Consider the following 21674-nt stretch of genomic DNA (forward strand, 5'->3'; position numbering starts at 1 on the left):
CTTAGTTGGATTTGTGGCACTTTGAGGTAGGGAAATACACTTGTCCTATTATCGTCATTGTTGAATTGTGTTGACTTGATTCCTGGTTGTTGATTTACGTTATCATTTATATTCGGAAAGGTGATTGACTGATTTGATCGTATTGAGTATGATATCACAACATCGGGTAACTGGCATGATTTTATGATTCATCAGTTTATTGATTTATATATATATTATGTTGCATCAATTTCTTTTGAGCATTCATATGCATTGGAGATGGAGGATGTTGTGGTGATGCGGTGTGATGATGACGATGTTGTGATAAGGCCCAGGCGGGTTCTCGCAGACTTGCCCTCGGTGTCCTCAACAAGCGAGTCGCGTGGCAGATCGGCTACGGTCGATATATATAGTCTACCGGGGATCGGTATGGCTGGGTTGTCCGGGTTATGAGATATGAGATATGAGTTGAGATGGAGATGGAGGTGACGGAGGAGCATGCGTATCATATTTTAGGAGATGGAGGTGACGGAGGAGCATGCGTATCATATTTTATTGTTTCATTGTTTTCCCTACTCAACCTCGTGGTTGACCCTGTGTATTCGTGAACACCTGTGATGAACCTTTTAATGGGGAGCAGACTTGACAGGTTTAAGAGATAGGACGGGAGCTCGATGGGCGTGAGACACTGGATCAGACGACTTAGTAGCTAGATCATCATCTAGAAGACTTTCACTTTTATTTATGTCAGTTCTTGTAATTTGAGTTGAAAAGAGGATTTGTAATAATTAAGTTAAAATATTATATAAATTGCCTTGGAGTTTAATTTGTTATTCACTACCTCGGGAAACCGAGATGGTAACAGTCCGTTTTATTTGGGAATGTCTTGACGAAGACTTCTTTTATAAACCGGGGTGTTACACCGTGTGGGAGCATATGCAGTGGGACGCCATGGTGGCAGCTGGGTTGTCGTGCAGCTGGCTGCGAAGGTGAGTAACGGCAAGTAGATGCCACTCATCATCTAAGAAAGATTATGAGTGGGGAGGAGACGGTTCTATCTTTTGAAAGGGAAAGACAGTCTCGTCGAATGTAACATGGCAAGAAATAATAATTTTATTGGAGCTAAGGTCACGACATTTGTACTTTGTAGCCATGGTGGTTCGGAGGAAACCTGAAGAGACACACTGGGTAGACCGTGCATCGAGTTGTGTATAGAGGAAGGGGGGAGATGGGGATAGCATAAGAACCCGAATGTGCGAAGATGAACATAAGACAGGAACTTGCGATAAAGGCTAGATGTGGGAGACTCTTAGCTATTTGCTTTGCTAGGGAGAAAATTATGGAGAAAAGTAGCGATCGAGAGACCGTGAGGCCAATACGATGGAGGCATATGGGAATATAAGAGGAGGGTGTGTACAATATTATTGAGGTTACGAATCTTACGCTCGGCCTTACCATTTTGAGATGAAGTATGTGGGTAAGAAAAACGAAATTGAAGACCCATATTAGCAAAAAAAAAAATGAAATTGGGAGTTATCATATTCCCAACCATTATCACACTGAAACGTTTTTATCAATTTCTGGAATTGAGTTTGAATGAGACGGTGAAAGTCGCGAAAAAGAGAAAAGACTTGATTTTAATTTAATGGGAAACATCCAAACAAAATTAGTAAAATCATCTATTAGTAATAAATAGTAACGGTGCCTAAGTTGACTCGAGACAGGCGATGTCAAAAGATCGCTATGAACAATATCAAACGCGGTCAAAGTATTATTACTAAATGGATAAAACGAAAATTTAACATGCTTCCCAAGCTGGTAAGAATTACAAAAACTAAGATTGTTTAATCGATTACAAGATGAAGTAAGACTAAGATGACTAGTAATATTGGGACCAGGATGTCCAAACCGGTTGTGCCGGGTAGATGGTGAAACGACAAGGAGGGAAGCCGATGAGGAAGGTGACGGTGGCATGTGGGGATAGAGGTCGCCGGAGCTAGTGCATCGCAAAAGTTGGGTCCCCGTCCGAAGATCCTTCACAGAGAAACCACAAGGGTCAAAGTCGACATAAACATTATTATCAGTGGTAACTTGACGGACAAAATAATTTTTTTGACGATATTTGGATCGTGGAGAAAGTTACGGAGGGTGAAGGGAGGACAAGGGCGAGTAAGCGTAGTGTGACCGTAGCCATGGAGAGGGATACGATGGCCACATCGACTAAACTATTGTGATTTTATGCTCAAAGAAGAAAAAGGCAGAAGGTTACCTGGATTCGACGTCATAAAACATGACACCCCGGTGTCCATGTAATAGCTCTCGTCCGATTGTTGAAGCGTCATAGTCTGCATTGCTGCAGCGATGTCCACTACTATAAAAAAAACATGATAGACATCAGTCTTTTTTACTATTAGACATCAGATCTGCCTCTGATGTTAAGAGTGATGTGCATTATAAGACAATAGACATCGGACTTTAGTCTGATGTCTATTTGACAAATGGACATCAGATTTTCAAAAAGTCTGATGTCTATACATCATAAAGACATCTGATATTTTGAAAAATTTGATGTCCATATATCGACATCAGTTTAAAAGGTCTGATGTCTATTTCACAAGATATAAATCATATATCTAAAAAAACTGGTGTCTATTTTAAAACATGGACATTAGTGTTTTCTAAAAATTCGATGTCTAAATATTTTCTTTATAATAAAAAATAAAATATTCCGTTATTGCTGGCAAAGAATGACCATACACGTAATCACAAATGCAAGATAAATCAATAATTATCAACAAATATTTTTGTACAATCAACCGATTATCCAAATCCAATTACTAAAAGATCTATCCTAATTTAGACAACTAAGCGATCAACAAAATCAGAAACAAATGAATTTATAAGCTGGCATAATTTTAAAAAAATAAATAGGTCGAAGAGGCGAGAGTGCGAGACTACTTGCTGACACCAACTTAACTTCTTGATAGTCGAGATCCACTCGTCTTCCATTGCACAAATGTGAAACCTGCATAAATACACATACTGTCATTAGAGAAGTTGAAATCCAATATTAGTCACTAATAAGAAGGCATAATCAATCAAGATTCATACGTCACAATTGTGGGTCGACAAACCCAAGGAGAAATAAATTAAGCAAGAATTACTAAGATGAATCGTCTCCCAAAAGTCCCAAGAAATGAAAAATTACGTTTTACCTATAAATCCAAGGAGAAATTAATAAAAAAAATGGGCACTTACAGAATCATAGTAAGAAGAGACATTAAAGTTGATGCTCCTGCTTCATTTCACACATGACTAACATAATCTTGTTCAACATATTAAAGTCAATTGAGAATACAACATACATTTGGGGGAACCTTGTAACACCCCCATTTAAGCAAGAGCTTTTAGTAAGACATTCTCGATTAAATAGAGATATTACCATCTCGGTAACCCGAGACAATGATAATCAAATAGTACAATACAAGGTACTTTATTAAAATTACATAAATACTTAGGCTGTCTCAAACTGAAAGAAATACAAATTTCAAACCAATTGTCAAAATGTGGAGGTTTACAAATAACTTATTAAACAACAAGGTCTGCTTAACCTTTAAGACTCCTGAAACTAAACTCCGGCTCTGCGTCACAAACACGTCCTTCTATCCCCAAGCACAGCATCACACACATCTACTCATTTATACTTGTTTTATTAACTACTCCCTATTCAATCGGAAATCATTGGATGTATCAACACAGGTCGCCCCGGAAATAGATGATAATTTGACACAAGACACAAACACGTCAACCACTGGTTGACTAGGGATATAAATAACAAACAAATGAATAAATACGATGATGAAATCATAAATACAATACTGCAACAATCATACACTCAATCAAGAATGAGTGTCCGGTCTCTTCTCTCACACATGCCAACCGCCACCCCTATCAGCAAGTATGGCACAACTCCCTTAACACTGTGCATATACCAAAAACGTAGCACAACTCCCTAAACACTGTGCACGTCACAATAAGGTACAACTCCCTTAACATCGTACCATCTCATCTCACTCTAGTACAACTCCCTTGACACCGAACCTCAAATGAAAACAACACGATATTCTCATAAGTATATAGTAAAAACATAAGCAAATGCATAATAATTAAACTTCAAATAATAAACTATCAACACGATCAAACCATGGTGTCTATCGATTATTACTGGCTGTCGATCGACCTTAACTTCCCTGCAACACGACCACCTGCTAACTATTGATCGACCACAACATGAATGTCATTCGACATTCTCAATAGACGCTAAGTATTCACGCCTCATTCATTCGACAATACGAAGAATCGAGTCAACAACATGACTTATATAATATCAAGGATGAGTAGGGTATCCCTACCTATAACGATTCCGCAAATAGCAACACGACGGATTAGAACTGCTCCTCTAAGAATTTACCACCTAATTACGTAATAAAAAAACGCATACAATCAACGACACAATATAGCACTGACGGAGATAAACGACTCACTTATCCCGTGCCCATCCCCGGTCTAATCACGGCCTGACTATGGCTCGTTCACGGTCAAGCGACACCCCTTGCATACAAAATAAATCAATGACGGAAAATAAATCAATCAATTCTCTTTACTCAATTAACTTAGGGTATACATATGACGATAACGATTAGGGCATGATTAAATGACAACTAGAGCGATGTAGGGATGACTTACCAACGATAGTTCAAAGCTATAAACCCGTCACAATCTCACGCGGTCTCTTGCTCTTTCTTCTTTCCCGGTTTCTCTCCTGTTTCTCTCTTGTTAGGGCAGAAAATGAATTGTGTAAAAGAATATGAGAGTTTAGGTTGGGTGGTATATATAGATTTAGGTTTGATAAGGTTTATGTAAGAAGCAATAAAGAAACTACCGCAGACTATGTCAATCGACGTACTACATGTTATCGATCGACCGAGCTCAAGGCTCCCCCAAACCAACACACTGTGTCGATATAAACTACCCTCAGTCGATCGACACACCCCCAACATTGATAGAAAGTCACTATAACTCGTTAGACAAAGCCATTAGACAACATACCTTAATCACTAGACGTTATTGTAACATTTAAGAATAAGAAAGAGCATGAGAACATAAAAGAGCACGTACGGTAAAGAACTATGCATGAGCACTAACGAGAGAGACGAGTGAATGCTTGAGGAAGAGATAGGGAGTAAGGCATGACTCGAATGAGACGTAAGGAAGAGTGAAGGATAAGTGAAGGTGAGATGAACTTCGAGGACGAAGTTCATTTTAAGGAGGGAAGATTATAATACCCGGCCTTTGTGGGACCTGTACTTAGACCTTGGGACGCGTGAGAGGAGGTTTAGACCGATAAGAGAGCACTCGGAAGGAGATAATAGCCTTACACTAGACTTGAGCCTAGACCGAGTAGTGTTGTAGCGGATCGAGTGGGTCTACTCGGTTGAGCGAAAGGTACACTCGACCGAGTGAGTCCACTCGACCGAGTTAAGTGCTACTCGGCCGAGTGAGTCCACTCGACCGAGTGAACTCGGCACTCGGTCGAGTTCCTCTGTTTTCAAAACACGGGATTTAATCCCTTTTTCCCCTAACCCTAAAATCATTTTCACCTTCCTCCTTATCTTTCCAAGCTCCCTCCCCTCTCTCTAAAACCCTCACAAACACCTTCCACTTGGGATTCAAGCTTGGATTAGGAGATCTACCACCTTCCTCTTCATCTCCTTCACCTAGTAAGTAAATATATATCCTTTTCTAGTATTTAAACCCTAACTTTTGGGGGAATTCATCATGGGTAATTAATTAGTGTTTAATAAGTGTATTTGAGGTAATTAAGCGGTGATAATAAGGGGGATTGTAGTGTATATTAGTATAGGATGTATTGTGATAGTTATCATGTGATTTGTATAGGATGATACTGTTCCTTGAAACGGTTTTGGTCCGGATTCGAGTAGCTTGAGGAGATTACTAAAAGGTAGGTTAATCCTACTCTGTTTCAATAATGTTAAGTTGTTTATGTTGATGTTGTAGTCAGTCTTGCATAATTAGGGTATTTGTATTATAACTGTTGGGGTTGGTGTCCTTAACAGTTAGTGCAAGGACTTATAAATCTCTAAAAGGATCAAAGGGCATACTTTTGGTATTATTATCAGTTGATCCACGTTTATCAATAACGGTTGGCTTGCTAGATAAGTTTGACGTTATTGTCATACAGATGGCGGTGATCAACTGGTCCCTAAAAGTCACACCTATAGGATACGTTTGAGTGATGTGACAGTATGAAAATACAGTCATGTAGATGCCAATTTTGACTAACCAGTTAGTCTGAGTTATTTGACTAATTATTAGTTAAAATGTGATGTTGAGATATTTTATTTAATACGGATTAAATAAAAATGGCTAAGGCGAATTAAGCAATTAATTTGTAAAATTGAATATAAGCGTTTTATATTTAATTAAATGTATATTGAATATAATTATACAATCTTTTGTTTTGTCGGACATGTATTAATAATTCAACTAACCCGTATTATTAGTTGATGCCTTAATTTCCGATAACCGATAACAGTTTATAATGAAACCGCGTCATATACACTTAGCGAGTTATGGACCGGACCACGAGTTTAAGTGAAGAGAAAATGAAAAGCCCATTTGGGCTCCTCTCACTCGGTTTGGCCGAGGCTCCCATAGACAAAAAGGGAGTCTTCTCCTCTTGTCTAACCTAATTCATTTTGCCAAAAATAATTAGGGTTTTGGGAATTGTGCCTCCTGAATCCCGGATCTCTCATCCAACACAAACTCACAAAACAATCCCCTCGATATTGCAAGGCAATTAGGGGATTCTCTCTAGCACAAGGGCATTACTCGGACATCTTGGGTGCAACGATTAGGAGGAGATCTAACTTGATCTCTCATTGCCTTTTGCACTAGGACCGAAGGTTATTTCTACATCTTTATCGTTTCGTTTTGTTAATTTCGTTTATGACCATAAATTACATATGAATTTTGCGTTATAATCCTATAAAGAGAGGGTTTTATACGGATATTACCCTACAATAACATCTTTAGTGGTAATCACATCATCAAGGGGATGATTATGACATGCTGGTTGCGGTTCATGCATTGGTTAACATCATATATGTTGGAGGAATTGTTGTTGTTGTTGTTGTTGTTGTTGTTGTTGTTGTTGTTGTTGTTGTTGTTGTTGTTGTTGTTGTTGTTGTTGTTGTTGTTGTTGTTGTTGTTGTTGTTGTTGTTGTTGTTGTTGTTGTTGTTGTTGTTGTTGTTGTTGTTGTTGTTGTTGTTGTTGTTGTTGTTGTTGTTGTTGTTGTTGTTGTTGTTGTCATTGTCGTTGTAGTTGTGGTTGTTGTTTCGGAGACGTAAGACGGTTGGGAGACTGTCTTATGCTTAAGTCGCTTCTTAGATCTTCTCACTCCAAGAGGGATGTGCACATTAATGGCATCAGTTACGGAGTGACTCGTGTGGTTGAGACACAATGTCTGGTAGGGGATCCGGTTAGCTTCCGGACTCGGTACGTCTAGGCGTATCCCGATACCTGTTTGTGGTTATCGGTATGTCTGGGCGTGTCCCGGTACTATTGTGGTTGTCGGTACGCCTGGGCGTGTCCCGGTACTGTGGTGGTGGTCATTAAGTATTATGTCATTCATATTAGTAGTCATATTGCATGTTCCCACTCTAGGTTTATCGTCTTTTGTCTATCCATTGAAACTGACGTTTGTTGTGTCTGTGTGTTTGTCACCTGTCTCTTTTGGGGTGGCCTGTGTTGATCCATATGATGTCCTTTGGTCATATGGGGAGCAGGTTAGGTGTAGACTGTTGGATAGAACATGGGAGACGAGACGACCTTGATGAGTCACGAGATGAGTATCGCTAGTTAGATGAGTATAGTACCCATTAGTTGTATTTTATTCATTAATTTATGGTTTATAATCACTAAACTTGTCATTTATAATAAATGTTTCTTTATCGTATCTCCGATTTACCGCCTCGGGAAACCGAGAAGGTAGCATCTCCCAATTACCTTGGCCGGGTTAGAAGGGGGTGTTACAGTTATCGTAAAACTTATACAAGTTAACATAACATATACTCTTTTAAATTACGCATTATTACAAATTACATGGTATTACATTTTTACGCTCTTAAAATGAACTTTATCCCGAATTTCATGCATCCAACTGACATAAATGAGCATATAAACTCATAATAACTAAATAAACTCATAATTAGAGAAATAACTCAGGTTGTCACATACTATTCCCCTCAAAAGAAGGGTATGTCCCAGTAACCTAACTTATACCTGATCAAACAAATGTGGGTACTTGTCTTTCATTACATCTTCAACCTCCCATGTAGCCTCGTAAACATTATGGTTAGACCATAAGACCTACACTAGCACATTCTCTCCATTCCTCGTTTTGCGCACTTTCCTATACAAGATTTCATTTTCAACTTCAAGATAAGTTAGTGACTCATCTAGCTCAACTATTTCTGGCTCAAGTTTGAGAGAGGGATCACTCACACATACTTCCTCAACTGTGACACATGAAGCACATTATAAACTTTATCTAGGGTTGGATGTATAACAACCCGACCCGACACCGTCGCAATACAACCTCAATAAGATGGGATGTGTACCTTTGGGCCATTATTTTATCCTCACTTAAGCAAAAAAGAACAAGGACTTGTTACAAAGTGGTGGATGGAAGCCCTTATAAACATCTCATAAACCACTCAATTTCCCGAGGAACAACTTAATCTCATAATCTCTTAGGGTGTTACAAGAGGTAACACCAAACGGTAAGCTACTTCTCCAACTCTATCTAGAATCTCATACAGTCCTATATATTTCTGGCTCAACTTGCCTCTCTTCCCAAACCGCATAACACCTCTCATTGAAGACACTTTCAGAAACCTTTGTCCCCAACTGTAAACTCTGTCACTTCTTTTCAGATCAGCATAAGTCTTTTGACGGTCTTGTGCAACTCTCATTTTTTGGCGAATAATATGCACATGTTCCACCATCTCTTAAATCACCTGTGGTCATAAAATAACTGAATCTGTCACATCATCCCAACATACAGGACTCCTGCATGTCCTCCCATACAAAGCCTCACGGTTTCATTCCAATACTAGCATGATAACTGTTGTTGTAAGAAAACTCGATCAGGTCTAGTCCTTCCTCCCAAGATCCACGAAACTCTAGCACACAAGCTCTTAATATATCCGCTAAGGTCTGAATAGTTCTCTCAGTCTGTCCGTTTGTAGCTGGATGAAAAGCAGTACTCATTTTCAGCGTAGTACCCATTGCACTCTATAATTCCAACCAAAATTTTGAAATGAACCTCGAATCTCTGTCGGACACAATATCTTTAGGTACTCCATATAGTTTCACCACATTCTTTTAATAGGCCTTAGCCAACTCCGCATTGCTCCAAGTATCCTTCATTGGTATGAAGTGACAAGTCTTAGTAAGACAGTCTACTACCACCCAAGTCATGTTATTCCCCTTTTGAATACGAGTCCAGCCAACTATGAAGTCCATAGAAATTCTTTCTGCAATGTAAAACCCCAGGGTAGTCAGGATTTTAGACTAAATGCAATAAACTTCAGAGATTAAAATAAAATATCAAATGGACCTTAAAGTTCAATTTGTGACAAATAACTTTGACATGCAAAGTGCAAACTGACTCTGAGTGAAATTTTAGGATTTTTATATCACTCTAGATATTTTAATAAATTCAACAAACTAGCCTGGCAGATGAATTGTCTAACAGTTTGCCTGAACTGAGTTGTTTTGCAATTTTGACTGATACAAGGATATAACTATGACCTGAAATTTCCACAGAATGTTCACAAAAAACTAAAGATTATAGTTTAACAAGTTTAATCAAAGAATTCCACATATTAAACACAGAAATCTCAGACTTAAACCTGACAACACAAGCAAGCTAATCCACAGCGAAGCACATGATTAATTTGATTAATGCCAAACAAAACTTTGATCAAACTAACCACATATTAACACAAGTTAGTTTGTCAAGTCTGGGCTCAAACTACAGTTGCACAAGTTTGAAATGGTTAAGAGAAATCTCAAATTTTCATTCAATTCACAAATAGTTTGCCTCTTACAGTTCTGACAAGGGACCTTATTTATGCCTTGTCTTGATGCAATCTGAGTACAAGGTTTGATCCAAGGGCTATCACTGTAATACCACAGGTTTCGGTATAGGGGTTACTCGACCGAGTGGTCCTTACTCGGTCGAGTAAGGTGTTGGGCGTTATGAGTTTGGGTTCTGGTGAGTCAGTACTCGATCTAGTATGAAGATATTCGGTCGAGTTGGGCGTACTCGATCGAGTACTCCCGGTACTCGAACGAGTACCCGGTCAGTTACGGGTAATTTATGGAGATTCGATTAAAATGGTTGAGGGGTATTTATTATATTTCGTTAATTTCTAAATCATTTTACAACCCCTAAAAGTTTACTACGACTCTCTCTCAACTCTCTTAATCATTTTCTAAGCAAGGATTAAGCCTTTGTGATTCCGGATTCATCTAACGTTGCATCTATCGTTGTTGTAAGTCTCTAGTTCTTTTAGTTTGGATTAGATTGAGTTATGGTAAACCCTAGTTTGGGTTAATTTGGGGGTTTAGGGTTTGGTCATCATATGTGTGTTGATTATTGATTATCATTGTTGTAGGTGACGATGTGGTATTCGTTATGCATTTGTATGATTGATTGCAGCGTAGCGGATTGCGAAAAGGTAGAGTTTCCCTATTCGGTTTACTGTTTAATTGTTATAAGATTGTGGTAATTATTGTACTGTTGATTATCTGTTGATCGTTGTTGGTGTTGGAGTTGGTGTGGTTGTTGATAATGTTCGCGAGGTGCATCCTTGGCTGAGTGGAGTCACTTGCGGGAGTGGCTTCACGCCCTAGTTTTTCCCTCCATGGAACCCGCCATAGGAGGAGATGTGCACATTAATGAACAGGGTTATATCTCCTTGATGAGCGGGGATTAGGTGGGCATTGGTTGCGGTCCCCCACTGACGATGTGGATTACCTATTGCAATGGGTAATCTGGCAGGGCTACACATTTTAGTGTGTAGTCAATTACTATGTGAGATCGGGAGTTGAAGGTGTGACGATCAGCAGTTTGCCTTTCTGTACCTGTCTTATTTTGATTATATAGTAACTGACGCCGTTGTTGTTTTATAAAATCTGTGTTGATCCATTCGGAGATGGTGAGCAGATTGTGACTGGTGATGATGTTCACTAGCTATGGGGCCATCATGGGGAGTCATCACTTGAGTCTAGCATCCGCTGTCAAGATTTTATTATTCATTTTTAGTTGGTGAACATTAGTAACATGTACTTTGGTTTTTGGATTTTGGAACATGTAACCATTAATCTTTTATACTTTAATAAATTGTGTTTTGGATTGGTAACATTGATATACTAACCTTGGGCAACCGAGATGGTGACTGTCTCTCATGCTAAGGTGGTCCTGGTAAGGCACCTTGGTATGTGGGGGTGTCACAATCAGTCCATCTAGAAAAAATACAACATAAGATAATATTTTACAATGAGGTCAACTAAGGTAAAGCAAAAGTGAAAGGTGAAAACAGCAGGGGTAAACGGCAGGTGACAGTCTCCTTGGTTTGTCCTGGTGCAGGCCTTTTGGCTTATTGTTCTCAAAAGTCTCAAGGCTCCTAATTGCTCTTGTTGTCTAGCAAAAGATGTTATGTGATCTTTGTATGTGCTCTCATTGCCTTGAGCTCTCAACTAGGCCTTTGCTTGATCAAATAAGGAAATGTGCTTTTCCTGAGAGTGACATTTCTCCTACTTTTTTGCTTTATTATTTGGCACTAATCTGAACTTAAATTGGCATGTTTAACCCTGGATTTTCAGTCTTCTTAGAGCTTAATTTGAGGTTGCTATCAGCTGGCCAAATTGGCAACTGATAGTTGGACCTTGTGAATTTCCTGGTAACCTGAGCATTGGATGAACCTGTCTGAGCACTGGTTGAGTCTGATTGGCTTTGGCCTGAGTTGTGGCTTTGATCAGGTGAGCCTTGTATGTCAGCTCCCGCTGCACTTTCCCACTTTCATTCAGGCATATCTAAGTGTTGTACCTTACCTTGCGGTCTTTTATATTCCCCTTTCACTCGTTGAGAGGTCATACACTAAGCCACGAACTATGCAACCTCTTTATTCACTCCCGGCCACCAGAAAGTTTTCTTATATCCTTATATAATTTATCTTCTCATGGATGCACATAGTAGGGAGTGTTATGTGCCTCAGTCAAAATATTTCGTTTCAGCTCCTCATTATCCGGTACACACCATCTCACCTTAAACCTTAAGTTCCCATCAGCATGAACAGTGGACCGCGTAGGTCCCTCTGTCTCGGCCTATTTCTTCCATTCGGCCACTTGAGAGTCTAACATCTGCTTGTCACGAATTTCTGCATATAACTCAGGTTCAATTGTCAGATCGCTAATTGTATCCCCCTTTCTGATCATAGATATGCCCATCTTCTCTACTTCATCTCTCAATCTCACTCGTGACGTAGCCATACACAATGCATGAACTGATTTCCTGCTTAGTGCATCAGCTACCACATTTGCTTTACCCTCGTGATAGATAATTTCCATGTCGTAATTTCCAATCAGCTCAATCCACCATCTCTGTCTCATATTCAGTTCCTTCTGTGTGTAAATATATTTCAAACGCTTATGGTTAGAAAATACCTTTAAGGTCGCTCCATACAGGTAGTGTCTCCACAACTTCAGTACAAATAAAACAGCCCCTAGCTCCAGATCATGTGTTGGGTAATTTTCTTCATACGGTTTCAATTGTCGCGTGGCGTACGCGATAACTTTACTATTCTGCATCAGTATGCAACCCAATCCATTCTTAGATGCGTCAATATACACCTCAAAATTTTCACTTCCTTCAGGTAGTGCTAAAATATAGGGCTGAGCAAAACCGTATACCCGATACGGTTTTGAAAACCGTATCGGGTATACGGTTTTTAAATTCAGAATTTTGTCGATATGGATCCGACCCGGTTTAACCGTATATCCGGTTTTTCCGTATATCCGATTTTCATATACCCGGATACGGATTTTAGTTGTTTGTTGTTCAATTTATTGCATACGCGATAAAACCGGTACACCCTAACTTAAATTTAATAATAGGTTACATACTACAATAATCAAAATTTCAATATTCATTATACAAATGCATTAGGGAATAAGAAAGTGGACAAGTTAGAGTAATTTTGGTTAAATTATTTAGTTTTTGTAAGATATTTTTGGTTTTTTATTTCTTTTCAAAAACCGTATACCCGGTTTTGTTTTTGCTCGATCCGGATACGATACGGTTTTTTGAAAACCGTATCGTATAGACGGAAATCCGTATCGTATATACGGAAATTCGTTTAACTAAAACCGTATACTGTATCGCATCCGTATATTAAATCCGTTTCTTATATTTTTGCTCACCCCTACTAAAATATAAGTTGTTGTCAGATGGTCTTTCAGTGTTAGAAACGTACTTTCGCAATTCTCATCTCATTTAAACCTGTTCTCCATTCTCATAAGCGCGGTCAATGGTTTTAGTATCTTAGAAAAGTGTTTGACAAACCTTCTGTAGTAACCAGCTAAACCAAAGAGGGTTCTTACTTCAACAACATTTTTTGGCGCTTCCCATTTAGACACTGCTTCAATCATGCTAGGATCAACTGAGACACCTTCCTTTGACACCACATGTCCCAGAAAGGCGACTTTGTCCAGCCATAACTCACACTTTCTCAATTTGGCGTATAATTGGTTATCCCTCAACATTTGCAAGACAATCCTCAGGTGCTCTGCATGCTCTCCTCAGTTTTTAGAGTATACCAATATATCATTGATAAAGACAACAACGAATCGGTCTAGATAGGGACTAAATACCGGTTTATAAGGTCTATAAACATTGTCGGTGCATTAGTTAACCCAAATGGTATGACCAGAAATTTGTAGTGTCCATATCATGTTCTGAATGCTATCTTTGGTATATCTTCATCTTTTATTCCCAGCTAATGGTACCCCGACTCAAATCGATCTTAGAGAAAACACCAGCTCCACTGATTTGGTATAAGAGATCGTCAATGTGCGGCTAGGTAGCACCAAAACGGACACGGACACGGACACGGACATGACACGGACACGTGATACGACATTCCATGAAATTGAGGACACGGGACACGCTATTAAATTTAATAAAAAAACATATTTTATGGTTATAAATAACGTATGATTTTATTTTTGTAATGTATATGATTCTAAATTTAATGTATTTGATACTAAATTTAGGTAACTGAAGGTAAAATTTAACCTTAACTATAACTAATTCTCATTTCCCACCCAAACCAATCTTCTAATCAATCTCTTTTGACAATTTATTCCTCGTCTAAACTATAACATGTTTAGGCGTGTGTTCGACGAGTGTCAGGTGTCCGGGTGTCCGACACAGTGTCGGACACGGGACGGCTAGTTAGGAGGAGTGTCCGTGCTACCTAGATGTGCGGTAGAGGATACCTATTCTTAATTGTGACATTGTTCAGCTCTCTATAATCGATGTAAAGCCCTAGACTCTCATCTTTCTTCTTTACAAATAGGACCGGTGCACCCCAAGGAGACACACTTGGCCTGATATACCCCTTATCTAATAACTCCTCCAGATGCTTCTTCGGTTCTAATTCTTTAGGTCTCATCCGGTAAGGGGCCTTAGAGATAGGTCCCGTACCAGGTTTCAGCTTCACGTTAAAGTCAAGATCTCTCTTTGGTGGCAAACTAAGAATTTCCTCAGGAAACACATCTATAAACTCACTCACCACAACTATATTGGCTGTGCCATCTGTCTCAATACGCGTGTCCCATACATGGCACAAGATCATCGGACAACCCTTCCTCAAACAAGATTTTAAGGTGATGACTGAGATGAGATTCACTTTTGGCTTAACAAAGAAACCCTTATAAGATACCCTGTGTAACACCCCTATTTACTAAGGAGCCTTTAGCTAGACCTTCCTTAATAAATAGATGCGCTACCATCTCGGTTGCCCGGGGTAGTGTATATCAAATTGGCAATAAAAGAACAATTGCAACTTCATTAACTCAAAGTAGAAATCTGTTACAAAGAAAACTAAAATAGAAGACTGACAGCGGAAGAATACAAATAACTCAGACTACCACCATCTATACTAGGTGAGACTCAACGGTCTCACGTGCCCTCTAAGAACCCTTGTCACAATTCACAACAACCATCGTACACCTGGTAAGACTACCTGCTCAACATTTGCAATATCAAATGGATCACTACAGACAAGTAAGAGAAAACAAGAAGCAACACAAGCGCCACATAAGGTCAGCAACATAATATAATGAAATTAGAAACGACAAGAACAACAGAACATCACAAGTAGACACATCATTATCGACCTCCACCATCTCCAAACTACATAGTAACCAATGACTCTCATCTCCATGAGTAGCCGGGTTCCCATCGCGACAGGTAACTTGTAATACCTCGTAATTTGATAAGGAGTTATATTAATAACGTACGCATTTTAAATCATTAAATTATGGTTTTTATAATTAATAAAATGTGAATAAGACGGAATAATATAATAAAATAATAATTTAAGTCGGGAATGTGTTATAGGCCATGTGGACCTAGGGACGTGTGCTCGGATTTCCGAGTAGTGCTAATATTAGTGCTAATAATAATAATAGTAATAATAATTGTATTTTATAATAGTAATAATAATATGATAATTATATAGTTTTCTAATTGCTTCCTTATACCCTATGACCTAACTATATAAATAGACCTTATTCATCATAATTCACATTCACATAAGAGAAAAGAGAAGAAGAAATAATTCACACAAAGAGAAAAGAGAAGGAAGAACTAGCTAGGAGATCGTCACAAGGTAATTTTCTAATCGTCTCATAACATACTCACCTTGAGACTAATATAACTCGTTAAACAGACAAACGTTGACTGACCCGAGACCATGACCTTGATCGTGGGACACCAGAGGTTGACCGGACTCGCCGTTGACCACTTATGACCGGCGGGACGGGGGTGTTTGAAGGGGTTGTTGTCGGGTGGTTAAGATATAAGGTTTACTTGTTTTACTCGACTTTTGAACCCTTAAATGGCTCGACTTGACTTGGGTAAGGTGGGGTTGAGACCTAGTGGTTGGTTCGACCAAGGTGGAGAGGTCTTGGTGGCTATAGGTAGCGGTTTGTGGACGTGGTGACCGAAAATTCGCGAAAACAGGGAAGGGGTTATAAGTGTTGTTGCTGTCAGCTTTTGTTGTTGTCGTTGGTTGTGATGGTAGGGTATAGGACATGGGTGCTGGTGGTGATGGGTATGATAGAAGGCGATGGTGGTCAGTAGTGGTGGTGGTCGTAAGCAGTAGTTTAAACATTGAGTTTGTATAATTGCGTCGGTTTCATTTGCTGTTGGTGTTAGGGCTAGTGTTAAACGCGGGTGTGGTGGTTTTCGGGTTGTGCTGAACACCATGGATGGGTCTGGTGATGTAGGAGGTCCATGGTGCTGCGTGGGGGTGGAGGTTGTCGTGGTGTAGCATGGTGTTTGGGCTGTGTTTATGAGTTACGGGTTTTCGGTATTGGTCTGGTAGTGTTTGTTGCTGATTTTTGTTACGGTGGTGTGTGGAGGTGTCATGGGAGAAGGTCAGGTCTGATGGAAGCCATGGCTAGGGTGGTAACGTGGTGGCTTCTGGGCGGCTGTGGTGGTGTTTCTCGGTGAGGATATGGTCATGTGTGTGTGTGCGTGCGTGTGTGTGTCTCAAGTGAGCCGTGTTTGGGTGAGAGAGTGTATAAGTTAGTTGTTGCGTTAGTTTTATAAATTAGTTGTAGTTATAGGTCGGGATTTGAGTTGGTTTGAGACGGGTTTTTAGATGAATACTTTACGTAGTAATATAATTCATATAATTAATTAATTAATTAGTTAATACATGTGAGTCGGGTTCTAAGTTGAGTTGAACCGGGTTTTTGTATATCATAATAGTTAATAATAATAAGTTATGAATAAAATATGAGTATTAATAATGATAATTAATAATGAAATATAAATAAAGTCTAAATAATTAATATTGAATAATTTGTTATTGTTAGGTGACGGTTTTGAAGTGGAATATTTCTAAGTATCTTATTGGATTGATATTGGATTATACTGCTGCGAGGTAGGATAATCTATGCAACTGATTGTGTAATTTGTGTTACTTATCATATGGTTATAATATGAAGATATGGTTGATTGGTGATTGAGTTTATATTATTAGTTGTGTGGTTATACATGTTCCCATGTTTATTTAAGAGAATGAGTTTGTCAGAATTGGATGGCCCCATGCATAGTCTCTGGTGGATAATGTGAATGGTTATTGGACTGTCCTAGGCTTAGTCTCTGGTGGATAACGTGTGTGAATGATTGGAATGCCCCAGGCTCAGTCTCGGGTGGATAACTTAGACAGTTGATGTTGAGATATCACATGCTGACAGTTGCGAGTTTGTATTGTTGCTTTGTTATTATGAAGTATTTTATCCTACTCAACCTCTTGGTTGACAGTGTATTCATGCACACCTGTGATGAACCGTAACTGGGGAGCAGATTTAAAATGTACGTTAGATTGGCTAACTTGGGAGCTTATAGGATGCGTGAGGACTCGGCCGGTCTACCTAGAAATCTAGATCATTTAGTTTATTAATCAGTTTATTTATTTCCGCTGCGAGTTGTATTTAATTTTATATTAAGTTTTAGTTTGGTTAATTTGTAAAAAAAAACCGTTGGTCGCTAAATTTTATCTAAAGCACTTTGGTTTGTTGTACTTTGTTATTCACTACCTCGGGAAACCGAGATGGTAATGCTCTCATTTACGTGGGAGGCCTAGCTAAAGGCTCCTGAATAAATGGGGGTGTTACATAACCCACCCCTCCCGATGTCAGACCGCAGTACTGAACATCAAATCCTCGCTCATCGCAACGAGCAAACCCAGCTCATTAATGTGCACATCCCCCTTACGACGGAAGTCACAAGGGGCGAAACATGGGGGTGAAATCATCTCCCGACATGGCACCACAATATCCATCTCAACTCCTCAAACATCCAACAATCACAATCACAACCTCCACCACCATCAACAATACAATAATAATCATGACACCATAATAATCATAGAATCACATAAAACAACCATCTCATAATTAATCATATAACTGTACTAAGTAAAGAAACCCTACGTTTTCGTAATCCAACCACACACAAGCAATCCATAGCAATTCTCCATGAAACCGTCATCTACACACAATAATTGTATACCATCACTATAAACCCTAATCAAAGATCCATAAGAACATTATTCCCCAAATCCTAATCCTAGGGTTTGGTCACACAAAAGAAATTAATTATGAACTTAGATTAGAAACTTACATGGAAAGATTACTAATGAAGGTGAAGATCGAAATCCTAATCCAATGATCGCAGTGAACCTTCTCACAAGGATGAATAAAAGAAGGAGAGAAGAGTATGAGAGTTTTGGAGGAGTTTATGGTTAAAACTATGATTAGAAAATGGTTAGGCGACTTATAAATTTTCCCCTTAAACACGAAAATGAACCGCAGAAATAACCCCCCAGACTGGACACTTGGTCGAGTGTCTCACTCCACTCGGGTGAGTGGCACCTACTCGGTAGAGTGCCCAACAAACTCAACCGAGTGACACCAAGTTAGAGACCTTTCAACTCCCAAACTTACACTCAAACTGTCATACTCGCCCGAATAACACATACTCAGTCGAGTGGTAAAGATATACAGAGTATCACACCCTGAGTCCCTTGGGACTCTTTACAGACACTTTTTTTTGGTAACAGTCTATATGAGCCTTATACTTATCCAGCCAATCCATACCAAGTATGATTTCAAATTCCCCTAGAGGAAAATCTATAAGGTCAACAGAAAACACAACTCCCCCCCCGCCCCCCGCCCCCCAACTAAAATTGGTACATCTTTGTACACTTTACGACACTTAACTAAATCCCCAGATGGTATTATCAAGTCATCCCCGATTACCTCATATTCACTCAACTCTAGGGTCCTAGCATGCTCCCTAGATATAAAGGAATGGGTTGCTCTCGAGTCAAAAAATACAAAAGATGGTAAATATTTTACTAGAAAAGTACACGTGACTATATGAGCATCACCTTCTGAAGCTTTCTTTCCCATCATGAATAGCTTCCCAATCGATTTGGCATTATTATGAATAGTACTTGCCGAGGTAGTCGGCTTGACATTGCTAGTCTGGCTTCCTCTGTTGGTTGGCCTCTAATAAGATCCCCCGTTGTTATTTTGGTCATAGTTATTGTAACGGTTCTGATTGTTGTTGTTGGTGCTATAACCCCGCTGATTGCCATACTGACGCGAAAACCGGTTACTCCCAGAACTTGGTGTTGGTGTACAATAACCATTCTGAGCACCACCTCTATTTCTATTTTATGGTGCGCTCCTGCACTCGAAAGCTTGATGACCCATCTTTTGACAGTTGTAGCTGTAATACCACAGATTTCTGAGTATAGTGAACTCAGTTGAGTAGGCTGTACTCGACCGAGTGGGTCATCGGGTGGTTTAAGGCAGGCTACTGCCTTAAGTGCACTCGGCCGAGTATGTGAGACACTAGGTTGAGTAGGGTGTGCTCGGTCGAGTATGTCCAGTACTCGACCGAGTGCCCGATCTGACGAGTCGTTTTTCGAGGTTTGATTAGAGTGATAAGGGAGTTATATATTTATTTTGATAATCATTTCGTTAATTAGTTTATTAAACCTAAAACATTTATCTAAACTCTCCATAATCACTTTAATCATCAAGCAAGCAATATCTAACTTTCGGTTGTCGGATTCTGTGTTCTTGTGTCAATCGATTTGTAAATATTAGTCTCATTTCTTTTGCAATTAGTTTACATTCGTTGAAACCCTAATTTGGGTTAAGATCGGGGGTAAATAGTTAGTTAGTGATGGATTATGATGTGGTATTATTTGATTATCTTTGTTAGGTGACGATTTCGTAGAAGAGCAGTTATAGCTTCATTGTTATGTTGATTTGCGGAATGTGCAAATAAGGTAGGGTTTTCGTACTCAGTTCTTCTATATGATTGATTATAAGTTATTGTGGCATTGTGTGATTAACATTGGTGTGGGATTATTGTGATATTATTGACATTGATAGTATTGATTGTGGAGCCATTGTCGGGAGATGGTTTTCACCCCCATGTTCCCCCCTTGTGGCTCCTATCACAAAGGGGATATGCATATTAATGATATGGTTTCGCTCGTTGCGATGAGAAAGGCTTAGGTGGCAAGGATGTGGTCTACCACTGGCGATCTGGGTACCTGTTGCTATGGGTAACCTGGCAGGTCTGGGCTGCAGTTCAGACATTTGTATTTGGAGGTTGAGATTGTTCATTGCAGGATTGAATTAATTTGGTTGTTGTTATTGTAGCTCATGATTAGTTATACAGTTGGGTAGTTGCCTGACCGTTTTATGTTTTTAAAACCTGCGGTGATCCATTGGTGGATAGTGAGTAGAAGTCTAGCAGGTTTTGTTGTTGAGCTTGCATGAAGGTTTGGATGGGACGCTTGCAAGGCGATACTCTTTTAGCTTCCGCTGAGTTAGAGTATTTGGTCACATGGATTACAATTGTATTTTCTTTTGGATTTATCATTTTTGGTTATGTAATTTCATTAAACTACTTTTACTCTAAATATACGTTGTTTGATGGTCTATTTGATATACCATTCCTCAAGTAACCGAGATGGTAGCACTTTCGTTTACTAAGGTAGGCCTTGGTAAGGCACTTTGGTAGATGGGAATGTTACAGTAGCATTGCCAGGTACGAATTGAACCTTGACTCTGACTCCCGGTCCCATTCCTGTTGTTATTGCTCCATTTCCCATAATTACCTCCCCCAGTAGAATATGACTTGAACTGAGTGTAGTGCAACTTTTTGCTAGTTGCACCACTCTCACTCACTATCTCAGCCTTTCTCTTCTACCTTTTCTCCTTCTTTTCCTCTTTCAGCGTGACCAGATCTCTTGTACACTTCCTCTACACTAACTGGCTCTCAGGCTACAAGCCTCTTATTGATCTCTGTAGATAGCCCCCTTTCAAATCTCATCACCAGGATTTCATTCCCCATATTCAGGTCACTCACATACTTAGATAGCTCCATAAAACGATTATGATATTCTTCGACCGTCATCTTTTCCGATATCTTAAATGAATCAAACTCGGCCCACATTCTGCTGTGAATATGTTCTGGCACGAATGTGTTTCTTAGCAGCATATTGAAATTTAGCCAAGGAATATATGCTTCACCCGTCTCCTTGTAATCCTCCCTGAGCGTGACCTTGTCCTTACTCCACCACAAGCCTGCTTTCCCTTTAAGGTAGAAGGCAGTCTGGTCTACTTGCATTTTCTCTAGGCAATTCAACAGTTCGAAGATGTTGTCTAATTCCCTGTACCAATCCCCCAATAGCGATGGCTCACCTAACCCATCATACAT

At 39.4% G+C, this 21674-nt stretch overlaps 1 protein-coding gene across 1 annotated transcript; it reads right to left on the reverse strand.

Annotated features, from left to right (window-relative positions):
* Positions 1–21233: 21233 nt before the first annotated feature.
* On the reverse strand, positions 21234–21674 carry LOC141638674 (uncharacterized). The gene has a single exon (XM_074448020.1). It carries the CDS (start codon positions 21672–21674, stop codon positions 21234–21236), a length of 441 nt encoding a protein of 146 aa, XP_074304121.1.

This window comes from Silene latifolia, unplaced genomic scaffold (genome assembly GCF_048544455.1).
Source record: "Silene latifolia isolate original U9 population unplaced genomic scaffold, ASM4854445v1 scaffold_213, whole genome shotgun sequence".
Lineage (NCBI taxonomy): Eukaryota > Viridiplantae > Streptophyta > Magnoliopsida > Caryophyllales > Caryophyllaceae > Silene > Silene latifolia.

What these genes read in the sequence shown, in the direction of transcription:
- LOC141638674 (XM_074448020.1), bottom strand. Translation starts at nt 21,674, where the DNA reads ATGTATGATGGGTTAGGTGAGCCATCGCTATTGGGGGATTGGTACAGG.